The sequence below is a fragment of the Chiloscyllium plagiosum genome, chromosome 31 (genome assembly GCF_004010195.1).
Source record: "Chiloscyllium plagiosum isolate BGI_BamShark_2017 chromosome 31, ASM401019v2, whole genome shotgun sequence".
In the NCBI taxonomy this organism is placed as follows: Eukaryota; Metazoa; Chordata; class Chondrichthyes; order Orectolobiformes; family Hemiscylliidae; genus Chiloscyllium; species Chiloscyllium plagiosum.
In genome coordinates, this window is record NC_057740.1 from 32,056,388 (window position 1) to 32,075,265 (window position 18,878).

General features: G+C 38.0%; 1 protein-coding gene across 1 annotated transcript in view; it reads left to right on the forward strand.

Annotated features, from left to right (window-relative positions):
• Positions 1–813: 813 nt before the first annotated feature.
• The window catches only part of LOC122565383 (guanine nucleotide-binding protein G(q) subunit alpha), a 112,564-nt gene continuing 94,499 nt past the window's right edge, over positions 814–18,878 (forward strand). Inside the window, exon 1 of the mRNA XM_043721311.1 lies at positions 814–1,462. Within this exon, the coding sequence (XP_043577246.1) occupies positions 1,327–1,462 (136 nt within the window). The 5' untranslated portion in view covers positions 814–1,326. The remainder of the gene's footprint in view (positions 1,463–18,878) is intronic.

The window sequence follows — 18,878 nt, forward strand, 5'->3', positions numbered from 1 at the left end:
AAAATGCACACAAGGGGAATAAGGGGAAGATGTGTTTGATGGCCGCATTCTGCTGGAGTTGTCTGAAATGGTGAAGAATGATCCTTTCAATGTGGAGGTTGGTGGGATGAAAAGTGAAGACAAGGGAGGGTGACTTCACCTTTACTCAGAGCAAATTAGAGACATGGGCAGCATTTATTGGTCAACATGTTACAGGTGAGTCAAGACATAGTTGGTCAGGGATAATCTCAAAGAACATTCTTCAGGCTTGCAAACAAATACAAAACGATGTAGACACGTTCTCTGCAAAACAAGTTACAAGGGAGGCTGCAGCATAACTTTTTGTTCTTAAATCCACTGGTCCAGATACACACAAAGAAAAACATAGCCAGTCTGGCAGCATATATAGAGACAGAAACAGACTTAACATTCCAGATACAGTGACTCCTAAGAATTGATAAATTTCGCCAGCAATTTCTGCTTTTGTATCAGATTACTAGCGTCCGAAATTCATTGTTTTATATTAGGCTAGGACTTGATACCAAGGCACTCCTGGTCCAAATACTACCAGAAGATCACAAAAACCCCTTCGACGCTCTCTACACTGACCTCCCCTCACAGCCCGTACCTAAACGAAAGCTTAGAGACGCGCCTCCACCCAAGACGCATGCGCCAAACAGCAACGGTCGGAGCTCGTGGGGGGGACATACCGCCTACCTCTTCCCGATTGGTCGGTGGGCGCCGGCCAATCCTCGGCGCCATTGGTTGGAAGGCAACGCCAGTCAAATACAGTTTCCCCGCCTCCTCTCACCCCACCCTCCGCAGACTCAGACACTCACTCGTTTCCCCCCACTTCCTTTTACCCACAGCATTCCCTTTCTCCGCCCACATTCCCGCTCAGGGCTAACGGCGCGCCTGCGCATTGTCCTGTCTTCCCCCCCTCCACCCACTCCATTAGCCTTCGCTTCCGGCCGTCAAGTTGGCTCGAGCGGGTGGGGGTGTATGTATGTGTGTGAGAGAGAGAGTAAGAGTCCGCTGAGGAGGAGGAGGGGGAAGACATTTTATTATTGTTTTGCTTTTTTAAAAAATATGTGTGGACAATTAGAAGAAAAGACGATTTAAAAAAAATCTGAAGGAAAAACATCAAGGGAAAAGAGGAGGTGGTCAAGAGTTTGAGAGGGAAAAATATTTGACGGAGGAGGGTTATGTCTCCACAGTGAAAAAAATAACCCGGGGGTCTTTTGTGAAGTGTTTTTTTTTGGAATTCCTTCCGCCTCCCCTTCCCCTCTTCCCTTCATGTTTGCCTTTCTGTGAGGAGAAAATCATCCCCAAAATACCTCAGGCTTCATGACTCTCGACTCTATCATGGCGTGCTGCCTTAGTGAAGAGGCGAAAGAATCCAAGAGAATTAACGCCGAGATAGAAAGGCAGCTTCGCAGGGATAAGCGGGATGCACGCAGGGAGCTGAAACTGCTACTCTTGGGTAAGAAAAGCCATGAGGAATAAGGTGTGGAGGGGATTGTAAAGAAGGGGGGGGGGAGTGCCTTCATTGATTCCTTCATGTTATATTGCATCTTTATTTTTGTTTGTTGCTAGTAATCCCCATGATTTCAGTCCACCTACCACCGCCCCCACCTCCTTTCCTTATCATCGTCCTGGTTTCATTTTTCAGTTTGGGCATTAGCACACACCCCTCAAAATTAGTAAATCAAGGGTGGCTTCCATCTTTTTTTTTAAACAAGGATTTTTTTGACATTTCATTTCATCTCACCCCGTCTTGGTGTTTGCAACTGTTAGCCCTCCTGCAGCAGCCGAGGGGATTGGTAATAAGTCATAGAAAGGCCTAGGAAAGGCCTGGGGTTTTCAATGCCAACAGTTTACAGATACCTAGCTTGTTTCTTTTTGTTTCAATTTAAGATAATTATATTTTAAAATGTAATCAATTTTGTTCATTTCTAAAGTGTTTTGGGAATAAAATTTAATTTTAACTGAGCTGCTTAATGTTTAATTATTTTGCTTGTCAAGTTAATTTTCTTTTGCTTGAAGTTAAATTAATATATATTTTTAGCTGGTTATGTAATTTGCACTTGAATTCTTTGGGATGTATTTTTGTGTAGTGAGCTCTGCCATTTTTATGTTAGGGCATTCACTATTTCTGTAAACCTGTTCCGTTGTGGTTTTGACATGCTGGAATATAAAAAATCTAGATGAAGGCTTTTTCCAGATGTTTCGAGATTTGTAATAGTGGGGGATCAATTTGTTATGCAACTGAAAATACTAAAGGTTTAAAGTCTTTGCATGTGTGGTTTAAGTTTTTCGAAGGAAGACTGTAGGTTTTGCTTTCCGATGACACGCTCAAAGTCTTACTAAACTTATCATGATTGTACCTTAAGACTTTAAATTTAGCTATTAAATCAGTTAATTCAAACAAGACTTGGAAATGTTATTCTCCAATGTTCCAGCCTAATGTTTGAAAATGTGAAAATCCAAGGAGAGCAATGTTTTCATAATACTGATGATCCCTACAATACTGCACTATTGCCATACCAGTGTTTTTAGATATACAGGTGCAAAAAAGGGCATCGCATTCTAGAGCATCAACTAAGTGAGACTCCTTTCAAGTGATGATCTTTGTACAGCAGTTAGAGGAATTAGAAACAGTTATTTAGCTTGCCTTTATGAAGAGGTCTAATAAATCAGGCTACCCTTGTGTGTTTGGTGATCAGAAAGATTGACTTTAGCAAGAAAAGTGACTAAAGTTGAGATTGCTTTTCATGATAGATATCGAAAGTGTGAGGAATACTGCCTGCCTTCAACACTCAACTGATAGCATTACCAGATGCTCGCAGTGAATTCAGTATTACAAGCATATATATTTCAGTTTATGTAAATATGAGACGTTAAAGCCCATTCCTTGTCATTCATCAATTTTGAACAGGAGCCGTGTTTTCATTATCTTTCTTGTGACTCCAGACTGTGTTGATCTGTGGCAATAATTAAGAAAAATCAGTTCAATATTTTTGTTTTCTAGGTTTAACTTTATATTTCTTCCCTTGCAGTTTGTCTTGATGCAGATTACAGTTTGTTCCAGGAAGAGGATGCGCGTGCAGCTTGGTTTTGGGCTTCTGTCAGTGTGACTGGAGGTGGACCCAAATATAGTTGTGTGGGAATGATGCTGTCTGAATTTCCCCCAACCAGAAATGTTTAGTGCCTGTCTTTCAGTTAATGACATGAATGCATCGAACTGAATGAAAAGCTACAAACCCCACTCTCTGGCGCATCATGTTCTATTTCTCTTCCTTTTTTAAACATATTGTTTTAGAAACCGCATTCAGTAATTTCTTATCATAGAAGTTGATTGGCATTTATTTAGTTTCAACTGTCATTTTGCTAAACAGAAAATACATTTTGAATGTTATTAGATTGCGTACTCAATGAACCAATATAAAAGAATGGTTGTAACTTGAAGTTTGCAAATTGTAAATGAGTAATGTTTATTGTAATTATATGTAGTTGTATATTTCAGAACACAACTACATTTATGTATTTTGGGGAATGAAGAGGAGGTGCAAGTGCGGCCTTTTGGCCTTCATAGAAGAGAAGGGAGATAGATTTATGTTGTGATTGGTGAAATGTTTGTGCTTTCAACTCAGATATTCAGAATTTAGTATGAAGTCTATTCCAGACAAGTGAGTGGTGATAGATCCATAGGAACATGTTTCAATCACGTTATGTCTGAGATACAGAAGTTATAAGATGTAGGAGCAGAAGTAGGCCATTCAGCCGATCGAATCTGTCCACCACAAGATATTGCATTGCTCAGTGTTCCAGTAACTGGACACTCTCTTAAACTACAGAGCTGTTGTGGGAAGTCTTTTTACTTAGTATGTTGAGATGATTTTAAGCTGAACTTGAGGCATGTTGTTGAACTGTGCAAGGGGAGTTTTACACTCCAACTGATTATGCACTCCCTGATTTGTGAAAAATGTCAAAAAAATTCCATTTAATTCCTAGCAGTAACATGTGGCATGTCAAAAACAAATGCTGAATCAAAAGTTAAATATATTTACTGTGTGAAATTACACCATTAATGTAAAAATATTGATATTTAAATGGGCCGTTTCTCATCATTCTAATTTGTTGGGAAATTCTCATACAGTTCCTCCTTACTAGAATGAAATCAGTATCCCAGTTAGATTTTTTTCTTCTGAATGTTGTCTGGCAATCCCATTTTGTACATTATAACACAATGAAATAAGAGGATTACTGTTCATTTGTGATTATGGTAGAACAGTTTGAAATGAGAAATTAGAAGTATCATGGAAAACTTGAACTTTGGCACATATTTAAGTCTTTTAGATTTTTTTTGTAGTGTAATAATTTGAGTTCATAACAACGAAGTATTTTTGCAAACTTTAAAATCTAAATCTTCAGTTGGGAAGATCTGTGTAAACAAATTGTGTTTTGGGAGGTTATGTGTTTGGTCACCTAATGGCATAAATTTGGTGTTCTAAAGTATTATTTTAAAAATTATAATTGGGCTTTGAGGTCTGTTTCACTTGTAAAATAAGTTTCTTTTTTGCCAGGTGTTTTGGGCATTGTCACAACTACTGCAATGAAAATTTGAATTTAAATTCAATATTTTCATATTATTGTATTCACATTTTTAAAAAGTGTAACAGACAACAAAATATGTATCAAAGTATATTCTAGGTGGGTTGGAATGTGTACACACATTTTGGTTTAGAAGTGATACAATGTCCCTGCTCTAAGGTTGATTTGAAGTCCTTAAGCAAGCATATGTTTGAGAAAGGTCAGAGTTTTTAAATTTGAAGAACAGTTTAGATGGAACATCTATGGATGTTTTATATTGAGCTTATTTACTAATTTTTGGGGCAGTCTCCGGAATAATACGTGTTTCATCATAAAGTCATTTGCAGATATGCTCAGGATTGCACCCAATAAGTGTTTAATATTTTAAATGTCCTGCATGGTACAAATGCCAAGTGAACAAACAGGGTTAGGGTTAAAATTAAGGCATAAGGTAGCAATAATATGTACTTTGTTCCACTATGCACCAAGAGAGGTTTTGCAGTAATGAAGTGATTGGATAATTTTGGGAAGGGAGAGACTGTATTGATACAGTGATACAGTGCTTGGTGGAACAAACAAGAGCAATGGCATTTTTTTGCACCTCGAATATAATAGAATGTCCAAGGAATCCATAAAAAAATCACTGAGCTGCATGAATTGAGGACGGATGACCAAAGGTTTAATCGAAGGCACATATTTAAATAATGAGGGTGAAATGGAGGGATTTCTAGAGCTTTAGGGCCCTAAGAGCTGAAGGCATGGTCACCAGTGGTTCCACAATTAAAATTGACTATGTTCAAGACCAAAATTGGAGAAGAGTCCGGTGGAAGGTTGTTGGGCTCCAGGAGGCCATGGCTTGGAAAGCAAAGATGAAAATTTTAAAGTAGGTGTTGCTTAATTGTGGACTAATGAAGATCTTTGCGTAGAATGATGGTAGCTGCACAGAACCTAGTATGAGTTGGGTTATGGACAGAGTTTTGAATAATTGGAATCCTGAGTAAGGTTTTGTTGGATGTTGGTCAATGATATGATGCAGTAGTTCAAGGTAGCAAAGTCCAGTTTCAGCAGCAGATGAGCTGAGGCAAAATTCTGACGTGTTTAAGTGGGAATCCAAAGAGAGGGAAAGAAAGGAGAAATTTTCAAAACCATGAATAAAAATGAAATGTGTATGGAGGCCTTTGAAAATAGAACAAGATATGCTAAAATTGAGGATTTTGGAGAGACATTTAGAGTGTAAAAATGGCAGAGACTAAATGGGTGACTCGAGGGAAAGCCAAAATCAATGGTTGAATGAAGCTATAGAGAGTTCTGTAACCTTGAATGAGAATTTAGAAATATGATAAAGGCATTGGGGGAGTAGGAAGTCACTGGAGACCAAAGAATTGTAGAATAACATTTTCTGCGTCCTTGACATTGATGGAGTGATATGGACCCTGTAATTGTCTTTCATGAATGCAATTATTTTGCACTATACAGCAGATTTACCTTTTGGTGAACTTGTGTATAGTGAAACACTTTGTACTTAAGATTTGTTGAGAACTGTCTTTAATAAATTGTGCTGAACGGGTGTTCCATTATAGTTGTAGTTCCTCGGTATTGAGGATTAATTTCGTGTATGCATCAATTTAGTTGCTGTAATTAAATGTATCTTACTGTGCATTGTTTGTATTTTGACTGAAATACACACAGTTGGGGAAAGTGCTTGAGATTTTTCAGATTACCATAAAATATGATTATATCTTTGTATATAGATATCATTTACAAATTGAAACAAAAGACAGTTTTGTAAAAATCCCTGGATAGAGGATTGGCATAAATTCATAGTTACAATTTTCCATTTCGTATCTTGGTATTGAATTTTTTTTAAAATGCATTTTCTAGTTTTCTAGTATCACTGTGTATACTCTTTTCCATTTGCTGGATGACGATTTTAAATGTGTGGTGGATAATTTTCTCTTTTGAAAGTTAATAATCATGGATAACTGAAGGTACACCAAACATTACGCAGAAATTTTGCAGATGGTTCTTGTGTGTTTTAAGTATAGAACGCAGTTTGAGGAGATGAATTTGTAGACATTGTGTCTGTAAATGTGAAGTTCTTCCAGTAGGAATGTCACATTGTTTGGAGAGTATATGAGTGCATTTCAAAAAATAATTCATGATGAATAAAATGAATTGGATGCTGCCAAAATGTAGCACTTTTGTAGTTTTAAGTAAATAACTTCAAATAGACTAAGTCTGTGCAAATGAATTAAATGTTAATTATACAGCATGTAGTAGCAATATCAGACCTTGATCTATATATGTGGAATACAATATTTCTTGCTTGTATGGATTATGCTGTCAGAATTTGGGATTACATAAAAAAGGATAGGAGAATGCTCATACAGAATATAAATGCTGACACGGAAGTGTTGACTGAATACCCTGTTTCTGTTCTATAAAATACTTCTCTAATACTTGGAATAACTTCTGCATGAGTAAGTAAGATAAGAAAAATTTAAGCAATTGGGTGTTTGCTTTAAGACTGGGTGTTTGCTTTAAGGCTTTTTCGTGCTATTATTATTATAAGTGCACTTTCAGTACTATCAGTAGAATGTTAGAACTAAGTAATTTAATGTTAGTTGTCAGCATCCACAGTGACTTATGGCATTATCTATTTTGTAGTCCACTTCAGCTGATTTTAGTGAGACAGTGTTTTCCCCCCTACCTGTGAAGGGAATGGTCACCTCTTATTTGTGATTTTGATTATAAGTTACTGGTTATGATTTGTGGGAATCAGTTAATTCGGTCGGCTGGATGGCTGATGCAGTGACGCCAGTAGCATGTACTGGCTGAGGTCACTGGCCTTCTGAACCTCACTCTGAGCCTGAGATGTGGTGACAGTCAAGTTAAATCACCACCAATTATCTCTCACTGTTGTGAGAGTAGCCCTATGGTCCTTTGAGGCTATGGTGACTGTAAAAGTTATGGAATGCACAGAATTCAACAAATTCACGTAAATGTTTTCTTGTAAATGGTTTTATTTAACAACATAATTTTAGTTCCCTTTGCTTCATAAACTATTTATTTCCCCTCCCCAAAGGCTACTTGCAAGTCTATTTTCTGCCTCAACTGTTTTATCCCTTGTTTGACCTGCTGAAAGATTTTAGTTTTTTATATTTAGTATATTTATGAATTCTTTTGGATTTTGCTCACTGGAAAAACAGGTTATCTCGAGAATACAAAACTTTTGTTCCCAGATGAATTAGGTTTTTAATAAATAGTTATACTAGTTTGGGAAGCTTCTATAATGCATACTGTGAACATTGGTTCCTGAATAGATTTGAACTATGAACAACTTCATTAATGCTGCTTTGTGGTTAGCTGGTAGGCTTTGTTGTGGATTCTGAGGTTAAGTTTTTTACACTAAGCTGAAGCTGATATCTTGCTTAGATTGTCAGTTAGTACTTTTTTTAAATGAGGCTCCAATGTGAAAAGATTGAAACTTGTACATTCCTACAGTAAGCACTAATTCCCAAAAGTAGTGGTCTCCCATAAGACGAATCAATGACAAAAGTTGTTTTGAAGACGAATTTGTGGATGTAAGAATGGTCGTGATGAATTACCAGTTAACCCATTCGTCTCCGGTTTCATATTTTTAAGTCTTTTCTCCTTGTTTCAAATCCGTGCCAATTCTCCTGACCTCATCAAATCCAAGACATGGGTCTCTACTGTGCCTCTGCAACTGGATCCTCAATTTCCTGATCCACAGACTGCAATCAGTAAGAATAGGCAACAGTACCTAATTAATGACAATCATCAACACTGGCACCCTGCAAGATTACATGCTCAGCCCCTGCTGTACTCTCTGTACCCTTGTGACTGTGTGGCCAAATTTCATCCTAACTCAATCTACAAGTTTGCTGACAACACCTCCTTTGTAGCCTAGATTTTAAACAATGGCGAGACAGAATGCAGGAAAGAGAGTGCATGTTGGCGTGTTATGGAGATAACAACCTCTCCTTCAATACAGCAGAATGAAGGAGCTGGTCATTGACTTCAGGAAGCAGGGTGGAGTCTATATTCCTATCTGCATCAATGAAGCTGAGGTGGGCATGACACCACCTCTTTCCTCAGCAGGCTGAGGAAATTCAGCATGTCCATAAAGACTGTTGGCAATTTTTATAGATGCACCATAGAAAATATTCATTCCAGATGCATCATGGGTTGATATGACAATTGCTCTGCCCAGAAACTAGAGTTGTGAACACAGCCCAGTCCATTATGCAAGCCAACCTTCCATCCATTGATTCCATCTATACTTGCTGCTTTGGAAAGGCAGTCAGCATAATCAAAGACAACTCTCACTCTGGTTGTAATCTGCTCCAACCTCTCCTGTCAGGCAGAAGATACAGAAGCTTAAACACCCGGATCAAAGATTCAAGAACTGCTTCACTGCCATTATTAGACGTCTGAATGGACCTTACAAATTTCAAATTTAATGTTCATCTCGCTCTTTGTGCAGCTGTAACATTGTATACCCTACTCAGTTCTACTACCTTTACGCATTTTGGTATGATCTGCCTGTACTAGATACAAAACAAAACTTTTTACTGTACCGAGGTAGACATGACAACAATACTGGCATTTCTTCTACAACGCAATTGTTGCGTTCTTGTGCAACCCCGTGCTATATAAAAATTGCACAATAAAAATAGCATTTAAAGTGTTGGCAATGCAATCGCGTTATAGCCAACACGCGTTTTTAAAGTTTGCGCTTTAGAAACACCGTCCCCTATTCGTCAATCATGTTACAGCAATTCACATTGACAAAACGTGTATTAGAGTCGAACGACTTGTAAATCGAATCAAATCCTAAATTGATGCAGCTTTCCTCAGTGATTACAATGAAATTTACTTTGACGACTCGCTTGTACTTTTTTTTCAAGGCCATTGGCTCAGTGGCAATATCCCTCACAGCCAAAAGTTGTGGGTTCAAGTCCCATTCCATAGCTCATTGGCAGCAGAAGGAGCATTCATGTTCAAACAGCTTGATAATTGGTATAGTTAATGCTCCAACCTCTTTGCCAATATGTCCTGTAAGGTTGGAAAAGTGTGTGTGAAGATGAAAGCAAACATACTAACCCTCTATGCATAATTTTTTGAAGTATTTCTCAACTTTTAGATATATTTTAAAATAAATAAAAGTAAAATATTCATTTTGGTTAAGAGAGGAATATCAGAATCTTATCTTGCTAGTTAATGCAGTTGACATCTGTAAATTCAGTCTGTGGGTTTGAGTTTGGAATTTTCTCTTAAATGAGAGCGTAACATTGTCCAGCAAAGTTGTATTGTGATACCAGTCCATGTATGGGGCAAATGTTTCAAATAAAATCAACTTTGACTTAGGTAGTAAGTACTAGAGTTCAAAAATCTGGTAGTTGTAGATTAGTTGCATTGCTGACTAATTTTTAATTTTGGAGCTATGCCAATTACATGTAAAATTTTGAGTACTTTGACTTGTTTTGGCCCACAGATAAATATTATTTAACTTTGCACAGAAAAAAAATCTGATTCGAGAATTAGTGTTTTCCATTACTCTGAATAGTGTTCGGTGTTGGCTGAAACCTGTAGATTTAAATAATTTTAAATAGTGTAAATTTGTACAGGTGGACTCTCTTTACCATAGTTGAAGACAGAAATTCCGCAACTATTATTGTCAATTTAAAATCGTGGTTTCCTGCAAACATGATTAACCTACCATTATTCACTTGTAAAGGATAAATTGACTTTCATGTAATTAAACCACACTATGACATAGATTAATATAAGTTTGGGAGGAAGAAAGAGCAGCACATCTGACATTTTCTAACCAACTTGCTGCCACATTGTGGTTGAGCTTAATATGTTAAAATGTGCTTCTAGATTGATTTACATATTTAATTACATTTAGTATCAATATTAGGCTTAAGGGTCACTTTAAAAACGTAAACAGTAGCTTGATCGTATCATAATTTTTGTTTTCTACATGAATGGTTTATGAATTTGTCAGGATGTGGAATAGAGCAGTCAGAAGGGTCATTGATATCATGAAAGAAGCTTTATTTAAGCCAAGTGTTCAGCTTTTTTGAGTTAAGCCTGACAGCAATAACTCACATTTATGTTGGACATTTTGCATTTGAGCAGATCTTCATGAGTGCAGAAAATTGGAGATGTCACTGAAGAAATAATAAAAGGTGAATTTTGAAGTGGCTTTTTGAAGATGAAGAGAGATGTAATTCAATGAAAAGAATTCCAAAAATGGAAGGATAATGGTGGCAGAAGGTTTTTCCATCAGTATTGGAGAAATTAGATATCTGCATTTACTGGATAATGGAATAGTAAAAATGTTGGCCTAAGGCTGCATGAAATTGTAGACCTGGAATCGAGCATTGACTGAAGAGATTTGAAGAGGAGGAATTTCGTCTTAAAATCCTTATACTGATTGCATAACTAACTGGTTGGTACTGAGGAGTTGAGGTGTGGGATAGTATATGATGTGTTAGTTGGGGATTTGTTTAAGATGAATGAGGCTGATGAGGATAATCCTGTAGAAAATGAACCTTCAGATAGTGAAAATGTGGACTAATCTTTAAGCAACATTTCATGATGATGAAAGACAGGTGCTGTTCTGGAAGTTGAAGAAGACATGGAAAACTTAGTTCGTCTAAGGTGATATTAATGCATTAAACACGTCCAAATTCTTTAATTAGAGGACCACTTTTTAAAAAAAATTCAGTAGCTATCTAATACTTATACTAAGGATGACTCCAGAACATTTTAATAAAACATTTATTTTCTTAAGTGACTACTGAACAAAATGTTTAAAATCTGTCTTTGTCATGTGAATTGCTATGCAATTTCTGCTTACTTGGCTGTTAGTGGAATTGATACACGATGTTTTGAATTTGATGAGAAGTTGTAAAACACCACATCAGCAAGAGAAGGAAAAGCAGAAAATCAGAAAAGTGTGGACCTAAAAATGAAAGCAAGCCAATCAATGAAAGCAGTAATAAAACAAAGAACAATGAATGCTGGAGATTTTAAACCAAAACAGAAATTTCTAGTGAAATTCAGCAGGTCTGCCAGCATCTTTGGGAAGAAAGCAGAGATCATGTTTTGAATCCCGTGACTTTTCAGTGATACTTTCTCCTCACAGATACTACCAGACCACCTGAGTTTAACCAAAATTTCTGTTTTTGTTTGAAAGGTGTTAATCTGAGTGCTAGACACAGGAATGGGGTGAATATTTTTCTTCACCCTCCCAAAGGGCTTTGTTTGTTCTGCATTGTTAATCTCATGACTAAAATTGTTTTTATATTGTTAATATTGCACTGTTTTTAAGACTACACCCTTTGTATAATTTTCTGGTAAATCAGCTAAATTTCCTATGGATATACTTGAGTCATACAGTTGTCGACGTTTCTGATGGGCAGATGGTTGTTTCAGTGTTGCAGATGGGAATTGCGGGTCAGGCCCACATGGAAGCCCAATATGGCTGATTCCATGGTAATTACCTGGAAGGTTGAAAATTGCACCATGACCTTATCTGGAACCTTCCAAAAATGTTCCCAAAATTTCGTTGAAACCTTGGATTGTTGCAACTCCCTGAGGAACATAGGAACAGGAATGGGCCATTCACCTCCTTGAGCCTACTGTCTCATTCAATAAGATTATGGCTGATCTGTCCCTGAACTCCATATGCCTGCCATGAGCGATGCCTTGTTGCTCTTGCTTAATAAAAATGGGTCTATCTCCGATTTAAATTTAACAATTGAATTAGCATCAATGGCCATTTAAGGAAGAGTTCCACATCTCCATTACTCTTTGCATGTAACAGTGATTTCTAACATCTCTCCTGAATGGCCTGGCTGTAATTCTTATATTGTGTCAATTCATTCTAGAATCTTTAACCCACGGAAATAGTTTATCTTCGTTACGATTTGAAGATCTCAATTAGATCAACCCTTAGCATTTTTAAATTCAGGAGAATAAAAGCCTAATTTGTTTACTCTCTCCTCAATTTAACCCCTAAAATCCAGAGTCCTTATAAACCTGCTTAAATATGATGCCTACATTTGCTGCCACTACTCAGAAGGATTTTGTATAACTGCAGCATTACATATGAATCGTTGTACTCCAGCCCCTTAGATACAAAGGCCAGTATGCTATTAATCATCATGACTATTTATGGCCTTTTAAATAGCTGTGCACCTGAACCCCCAAAACATTGCTCGTTGTGTCCTCCCAATATCAGTAATTACCCATTATTCCAACTCCATTTGCAGTTACTCAACCAATTTCCTCCTCTTGTTAGTAATTTAAGTTTAATTCCATTGGCTTCCATCTCAGCTAACAGACTCGTGGGACTTCATCAAAAGCCTTCTGGAAGTCCACATTAAAAAACGTCCCTCAACCTAGCTCCATTCATTACCTTTGTCATCTCTTCAAAAAAAAAGAGGTTTGTCAGACATGACCTACTGTTCATAAATCCTTGCTTGCTGTTTCTAATTAACTGAAATGTTTCAACTTTATCAATTACCATATCCTTGACTATAGATTGCAACAATTCATATCAGGCTAACTGGTCTGTAATTCCCTGGTTTCGCTCTGTTGCCCTTCTTAAGGAGCAGAGTGTCATGAGCAGATTTCCAGTTCATCGGTTCAACTCCTGAATGCAGGAACTCTGAAAGATTAGGGCATTGGCAATGTGCTTTACTATGTCCTCCTTTTAATACCTGTAGATAGAAACCATCAAGTTCTGGATTAAAAAATCACACACCACCAGGGTATAGTCCAACAAGTTTATTTGGAAGCACTAGCCTTCGGAGCGATGCTTCTTTAACAGTTGGTTGTGACAATCGCCTGATGAAGGAGCAGTGCTCTGAAAACTAGTACTTCAAATAAATCTGTTGGACTATAACCCGGTGTTGTTTGATTTTTTTTTAACTTTGTACACCCCAATTCAACACCAGATTCTCCAAATCATGTCCTGGGGGTTTGTCACTCTTCAGTTCCATTAATCTCCACATTGTTGGTTATTTACTTAAGCTAATTTTATTTATACCCTATCCCTGATCCTCTATTAATCTGTTTGGGACTTCTGGCACTGAGTTGACTAGTTAATGAGCAATTGTCAGAGAAACTGAAACCAACTTAACTCCAGGCTAGTTATATAATTGAACCCCTTGACTGACCACCCTGGTTCACCCACATAGCCAATGTGATCTTGCCCACAAACCCATCTGAAGCCTCCTCTGTCTTTTCAGCGCCAATCCATTCTGCTGTTGGTTGCCAGGTTTCTTGAATTCTGCTGTACTTCAGCTCGAAGTTTACTCAGTGGGTAATGTTTAGTTTGACCTGGATCTGAGATGTGGTTTCCAACACAGGTCAGAAGATTTTGCTCACATTTTCCAATGCTCAATCTTCATATGTAAAATTATTGCATCACTTCGCAGGTTCTGATGCAAGCAGGATAAGTATCTCGCTCCATATGGTGAAAAGCATGAATAGCAAATAAGAAATCAGGGATCAAATTCAAAACAATAATCTAATCTGTGGGGACAAAAGGATCACATTTAGTCATTGCTTATCCTATTATCTGAATTTCTTGGAAAAGCTGGCTTTTGATTTCTCTTTGATTCCTTTTTTCCTGACTATTTAAGGGATTGAAATTGTAAATATGGTTGGAGACATGATAGATTTCAGCATTGATGAGAAACCTACCTGGGCAAGTTAGTGGCGACTAAAGCAAGTAAGAGGCAAGTTATTCAGTATTTGTCAGGGTTATCCCTAATTCCGAAAGAATTTTGGTCTGCAAGGCTCGTCAAGAATGCTATACCTGAAACCATCTAGAAGTTGCAACAGTTGAGAAGCTTGACACCAACCTTAGAAAAACACATGCTTAAACATTCTCTGCTCCCTCCACCAGTATACCATGATTGTGGCACATAATATATATACATTATCATTTTTGAGTTTTCTTGGTAACAATTCATGCAGTGACTACGGAAGTAAAAAGGCAGTCGATGCATAGTGGTGCTATCATCTTTCATTCATGTTACACTCCATTTTCCAGTGGACATATATCACAGTTCCTAATTCTTTGGGACTTTGAGGATTTCTGCTCAAACAGAATTGTGAAGGTACTGTTGTCATCTGGTGTGCAGCTGCTAAAGATGGCCCTCTATCACACTTTTTTTTTTCAAGGATGTGTAGAATAGGTAATAAAATGCTAGTGATGCTCACACTCTGCAATTCAGCTTGGCATTTGTGTGGCGTGAAGGTTAGTTCCCATTTGTCGGCTCAACACTGGATATTGTCCAAATTTTGTTGCATTTGAACTGCTTCAGTATCTGAGAAGTCACAAATGGTGCTGAACATTGTAGAATCATTGGAAAACATTCCCACATTACCTTATGATGGAGGGAGAGTCATTGATGAAGTAGCTGAAGATAGTTGGGCCTAGGCCACTAACCTGAGGAGCTCGAGACATGTTTTGGAGTTGAGATGATTGACTTCCAGCAACCACAACAATCTTCCTAAGTACCAGGTATGATTCCAATTAATGGAGAGTTTGCCCATTGATTCCAGTTTTGCTCAGGCTCCTTCATGCCACACTTGGTCAAATGCGGCCTTGACCTCCAAAGGCGTTCACTCTCACCTCTCGATATGATGTGGGAAACCTTGGTCTTTGAGTGGATGCAATTGAGAATTTTAGCTGACGTAAAGGTTGATTAAGTGTGATGTTACTATGATCATAGTTGAGGTTGTGTGAGCATCGGTTTTGATAAACTATACTTGAGAAACAAAATAGAAATCTCTGTATGACCCAGGCCTAAAGATGAAGCATTCTGCAGATACGGAGAAAGGAGACCATAATGTAGTCATGATAATGTCACTGTGGTTATGTGAGAATACGTAAATAGGCAGAACTGTTGTGTTGATGGCACAATTTCATCAATGCTAATCCATCAGTCAGAAAGTTTGCCTTCTGGCCCACGACGCATTTACTAATCTGAAGTGATTAAGAAGCTGCAGCTACCCCAGAATGGTACTGTCTTTGAGGTCTGTAACAGTATGTGTTGATAACCAAGATTCACAGTGGCCTCATGAACAAGGTTAAAGAACAATAGGTGCTTGAGTAACCATTTCACATCAAGAAGCTGAAGCCTGCTGCATTGAGAATGAAAATAAGCAGAAAATCCAATATCATGTAAATTACTGAAGAATTCATGGGCTGTAATGTAGTGTTGCTTTCTTTGAGGAATTAGCTGTTAACTGACCTATTTAAATAAGTAACGCCCAAGTTGTGAGGAAAGATGAGTTAATTAGAATATCAATGTATAATGAAATGTACAATTCTAATCTGCAGAGTTTTGTGTTTAAATACTGTGTTTTTTTGCAGTTATGTGAAGTTAATTTCAATTCATTTTATACCAGATGGGCTCTACAGCGACAAGTTAGTCTATTATAGCTAAACAAACAAACTTCATCAGCAAAAGCAGAAGTTGCTGAGAAAGCTCAGCGGGTCTGGCAGCATCCGTGAAGAGAAATCGGTGTTAATGTGTTGGGTCAAGTGAATCTTCCTCAGAACTTCGGGTCATCGCCCACAAAACATTAACTTTGTTTTCTCTCCATAGATGCTGCCAGACCTGCTGAACTTTTCCAGCGATTTGTTTTCATTTCTGATTTATAGCCTCTGCAGTTCTTTTGGTTTTCAAACAAATTTCATTAGTGACATGTCCACTGCACTTCCAAACGTAATGGGATTGAGGATGCCTAGTTTATGGTGTTGGACATCCAGAAAATTAACTTGGATTTTTATGCATAATCTTTGTTTTAAGCACATTTATAATGATAATTTGGTGTTTTTGAAATGTGGCACAGATGGGTTGAAAGGTATGGTTTTTCTTTCACTCCAGCTATTTGAAGAGGTGAAAATAACAACATTAAAACATTGAGTAGTGGGGTGAATGTTCTGGGCAGCATTTATATTCGGGGTCCCAATTGCTCATGAGAACACTGTACGCTAGTAAATATAGGTCCGCAGTACTATTAGGGTAAGGAGATGAGTATTTTCACCCAGCATTGATGAAATATTAGCGACAAACTTTCAACTCAAGGTGACTTACAATTGGAGTTGATTTGCACATGGTGGTGCTAGTTGTTATCCTTTCCATATAGGAGAGGAACTATTGTAGTGTTGATGAGTTGTTGCATTGTGTATTATAATAACTTTAAGAACAGAAGAATAAGAAGCATGAGTAGACAGTTCAGCCCCTTGAGCGTGTTCTGTCATTTGATATGATCCTGCCTGATCTTACCTTGGCCTCAACTCCACTTTGTTGCCCACTCTCCATAAACCCTTCAACTCATTACTAATTAAATATCTGTCCACCTTCTTAGATTTAAATCTATGTTCCAGCATTCGTCACACTTTACAGATTATGGATGATACAAACTTTGTCACTGTTTTGCAGGTGGTGGATGGGATGCCTGTGAAGCAGTTTGCTTTCTTATTGATAGTGTTTACTTGAGTGTTACGATCCCAACCAGACTCCAAATTTGTTACAGCCTGGTTAGGGACTTGTAAAATTTGATTTTTCAATATAGACAAGTGAGAGATCCAAGATTCATGGTTTTGAACAAACAAACAAACTTTGCAGTACAGTGTTAAATGGTAGTGCAACCTGCATTACATGTACAACTTGTATTCTAACACACAAAGACAGAAATTGCTTAAAAATCTCTGACAACATTTGTGGCGAGAAACTTTAGTTTCAGAATTATTTATAGAGTCAGAGATATACATCCCAGAAACAGACCCTTAGGTCCAACTTATCCAGGCCAAGCAGGAATCCTAAATTCGCCTATTCCCATTTGCTGGCATTTGGCCCATGTTCCTCAAACTTTCCTACTTGTATACCTATTCAGATGTTGGATATAAGTTTGCTTACTGAGCTGGAAAGTTCGTTTTCAGACGTTTTGTCACCATACTAGGTCACATAAACACTGAGCCTCCGGTGAAGCACTGGTGTTAGTGATCTGCTTTCTATTTGTGTTTAGGTTTCCTTGGGTTGGTGATATCACTTCCTGTAGTGATATCGTTTTCTATTCTTTTTCTCAGAGGGTGGTAAATGGGATCCGTCGATATGTCTGTTGATAGAGTTCCAATTAGAATGCCATGCTTCTAGAAATTTTTGTGCATGTGTCTGTTTGGCTTGTCCATAAATGGGTGTGTTGTCCCAGTCAAAATGGTGTCCTTTGTCATCTGTATGTCAGGATACTAGTGAGAGAGGGTCATATCTTTTTGTCCAGATGAGAGTGGTGCTGGAAAAGCACAGCAGGTCAGGCAGCATCCGAGGAGCAGGAAAATCGACGTTTCGGGGCAAAAACCCATCGTGTCTTTTTGTGGCTAGTTGATATTCATGCATCCTGGTGGCTAGTTTTCTGCCTGTTTGTCCAATGTAGTGTTTGTTACAGTTGCAAGGTATTTTGTGATTTACATTAGCTTTGCCTGTTGTCTGTATAGGGTCTTTTTACATTACCAACAAATACATCCAATTTAGACCCCATTTACCACCCTATGAGAAAAACAACAGGAAATGACATCACAAAATGACATCACCAACCCAAGGAAACCTGAACACAAATAGAAACCGGGTCACAACACCAGTGTTTCATCGGAGGTTCACTGATGATGTTACCCTGTTTGCTAACAAAACATCTGAAAACAAACCTTCCAGCTCAGTAAGCAAATATTTTTATCCAGAACCTCAACCTGAGCTACAAATCTTCTCCAAACTCTCTCTCCAAATGTCTTTCAAAGGTTGTAATAGTACCCATCCCCACCACTTCCTCCAGCAACTCAATCCACACACATAGCACCCTCTGTGTGAAAATGTTTCCCCTTTGGGTCCCTTTTAAATCTTTCCCCTCTCATCTTAAAGCTATGCCCTCTAGTTGGGGACTTCCCCAATAGACCATGTCTATTTAACTTATCCATGCCCCTCATGATTTTATAAATGTCTATAAAGTCACCCCACAACCTCTGCCGCTCCAGGAGAAAACATCCCCAGCCTATTCTGCCTCTCCCTCGAGCTCAAACCTTCCAACCCTGGCAACATCCTTGGAAATCTTTTCTGAACCCTTTCAAGTTTTACAACATCTTTCTGAAAGGAAGGAGACCAGAATTGCATGCAGTATTCCAATACTAGCCTAATTAATGCCCTCTACAGTTGCAACGTGACCTCCCAACTCCTATAATCAATGCACTGACCAAT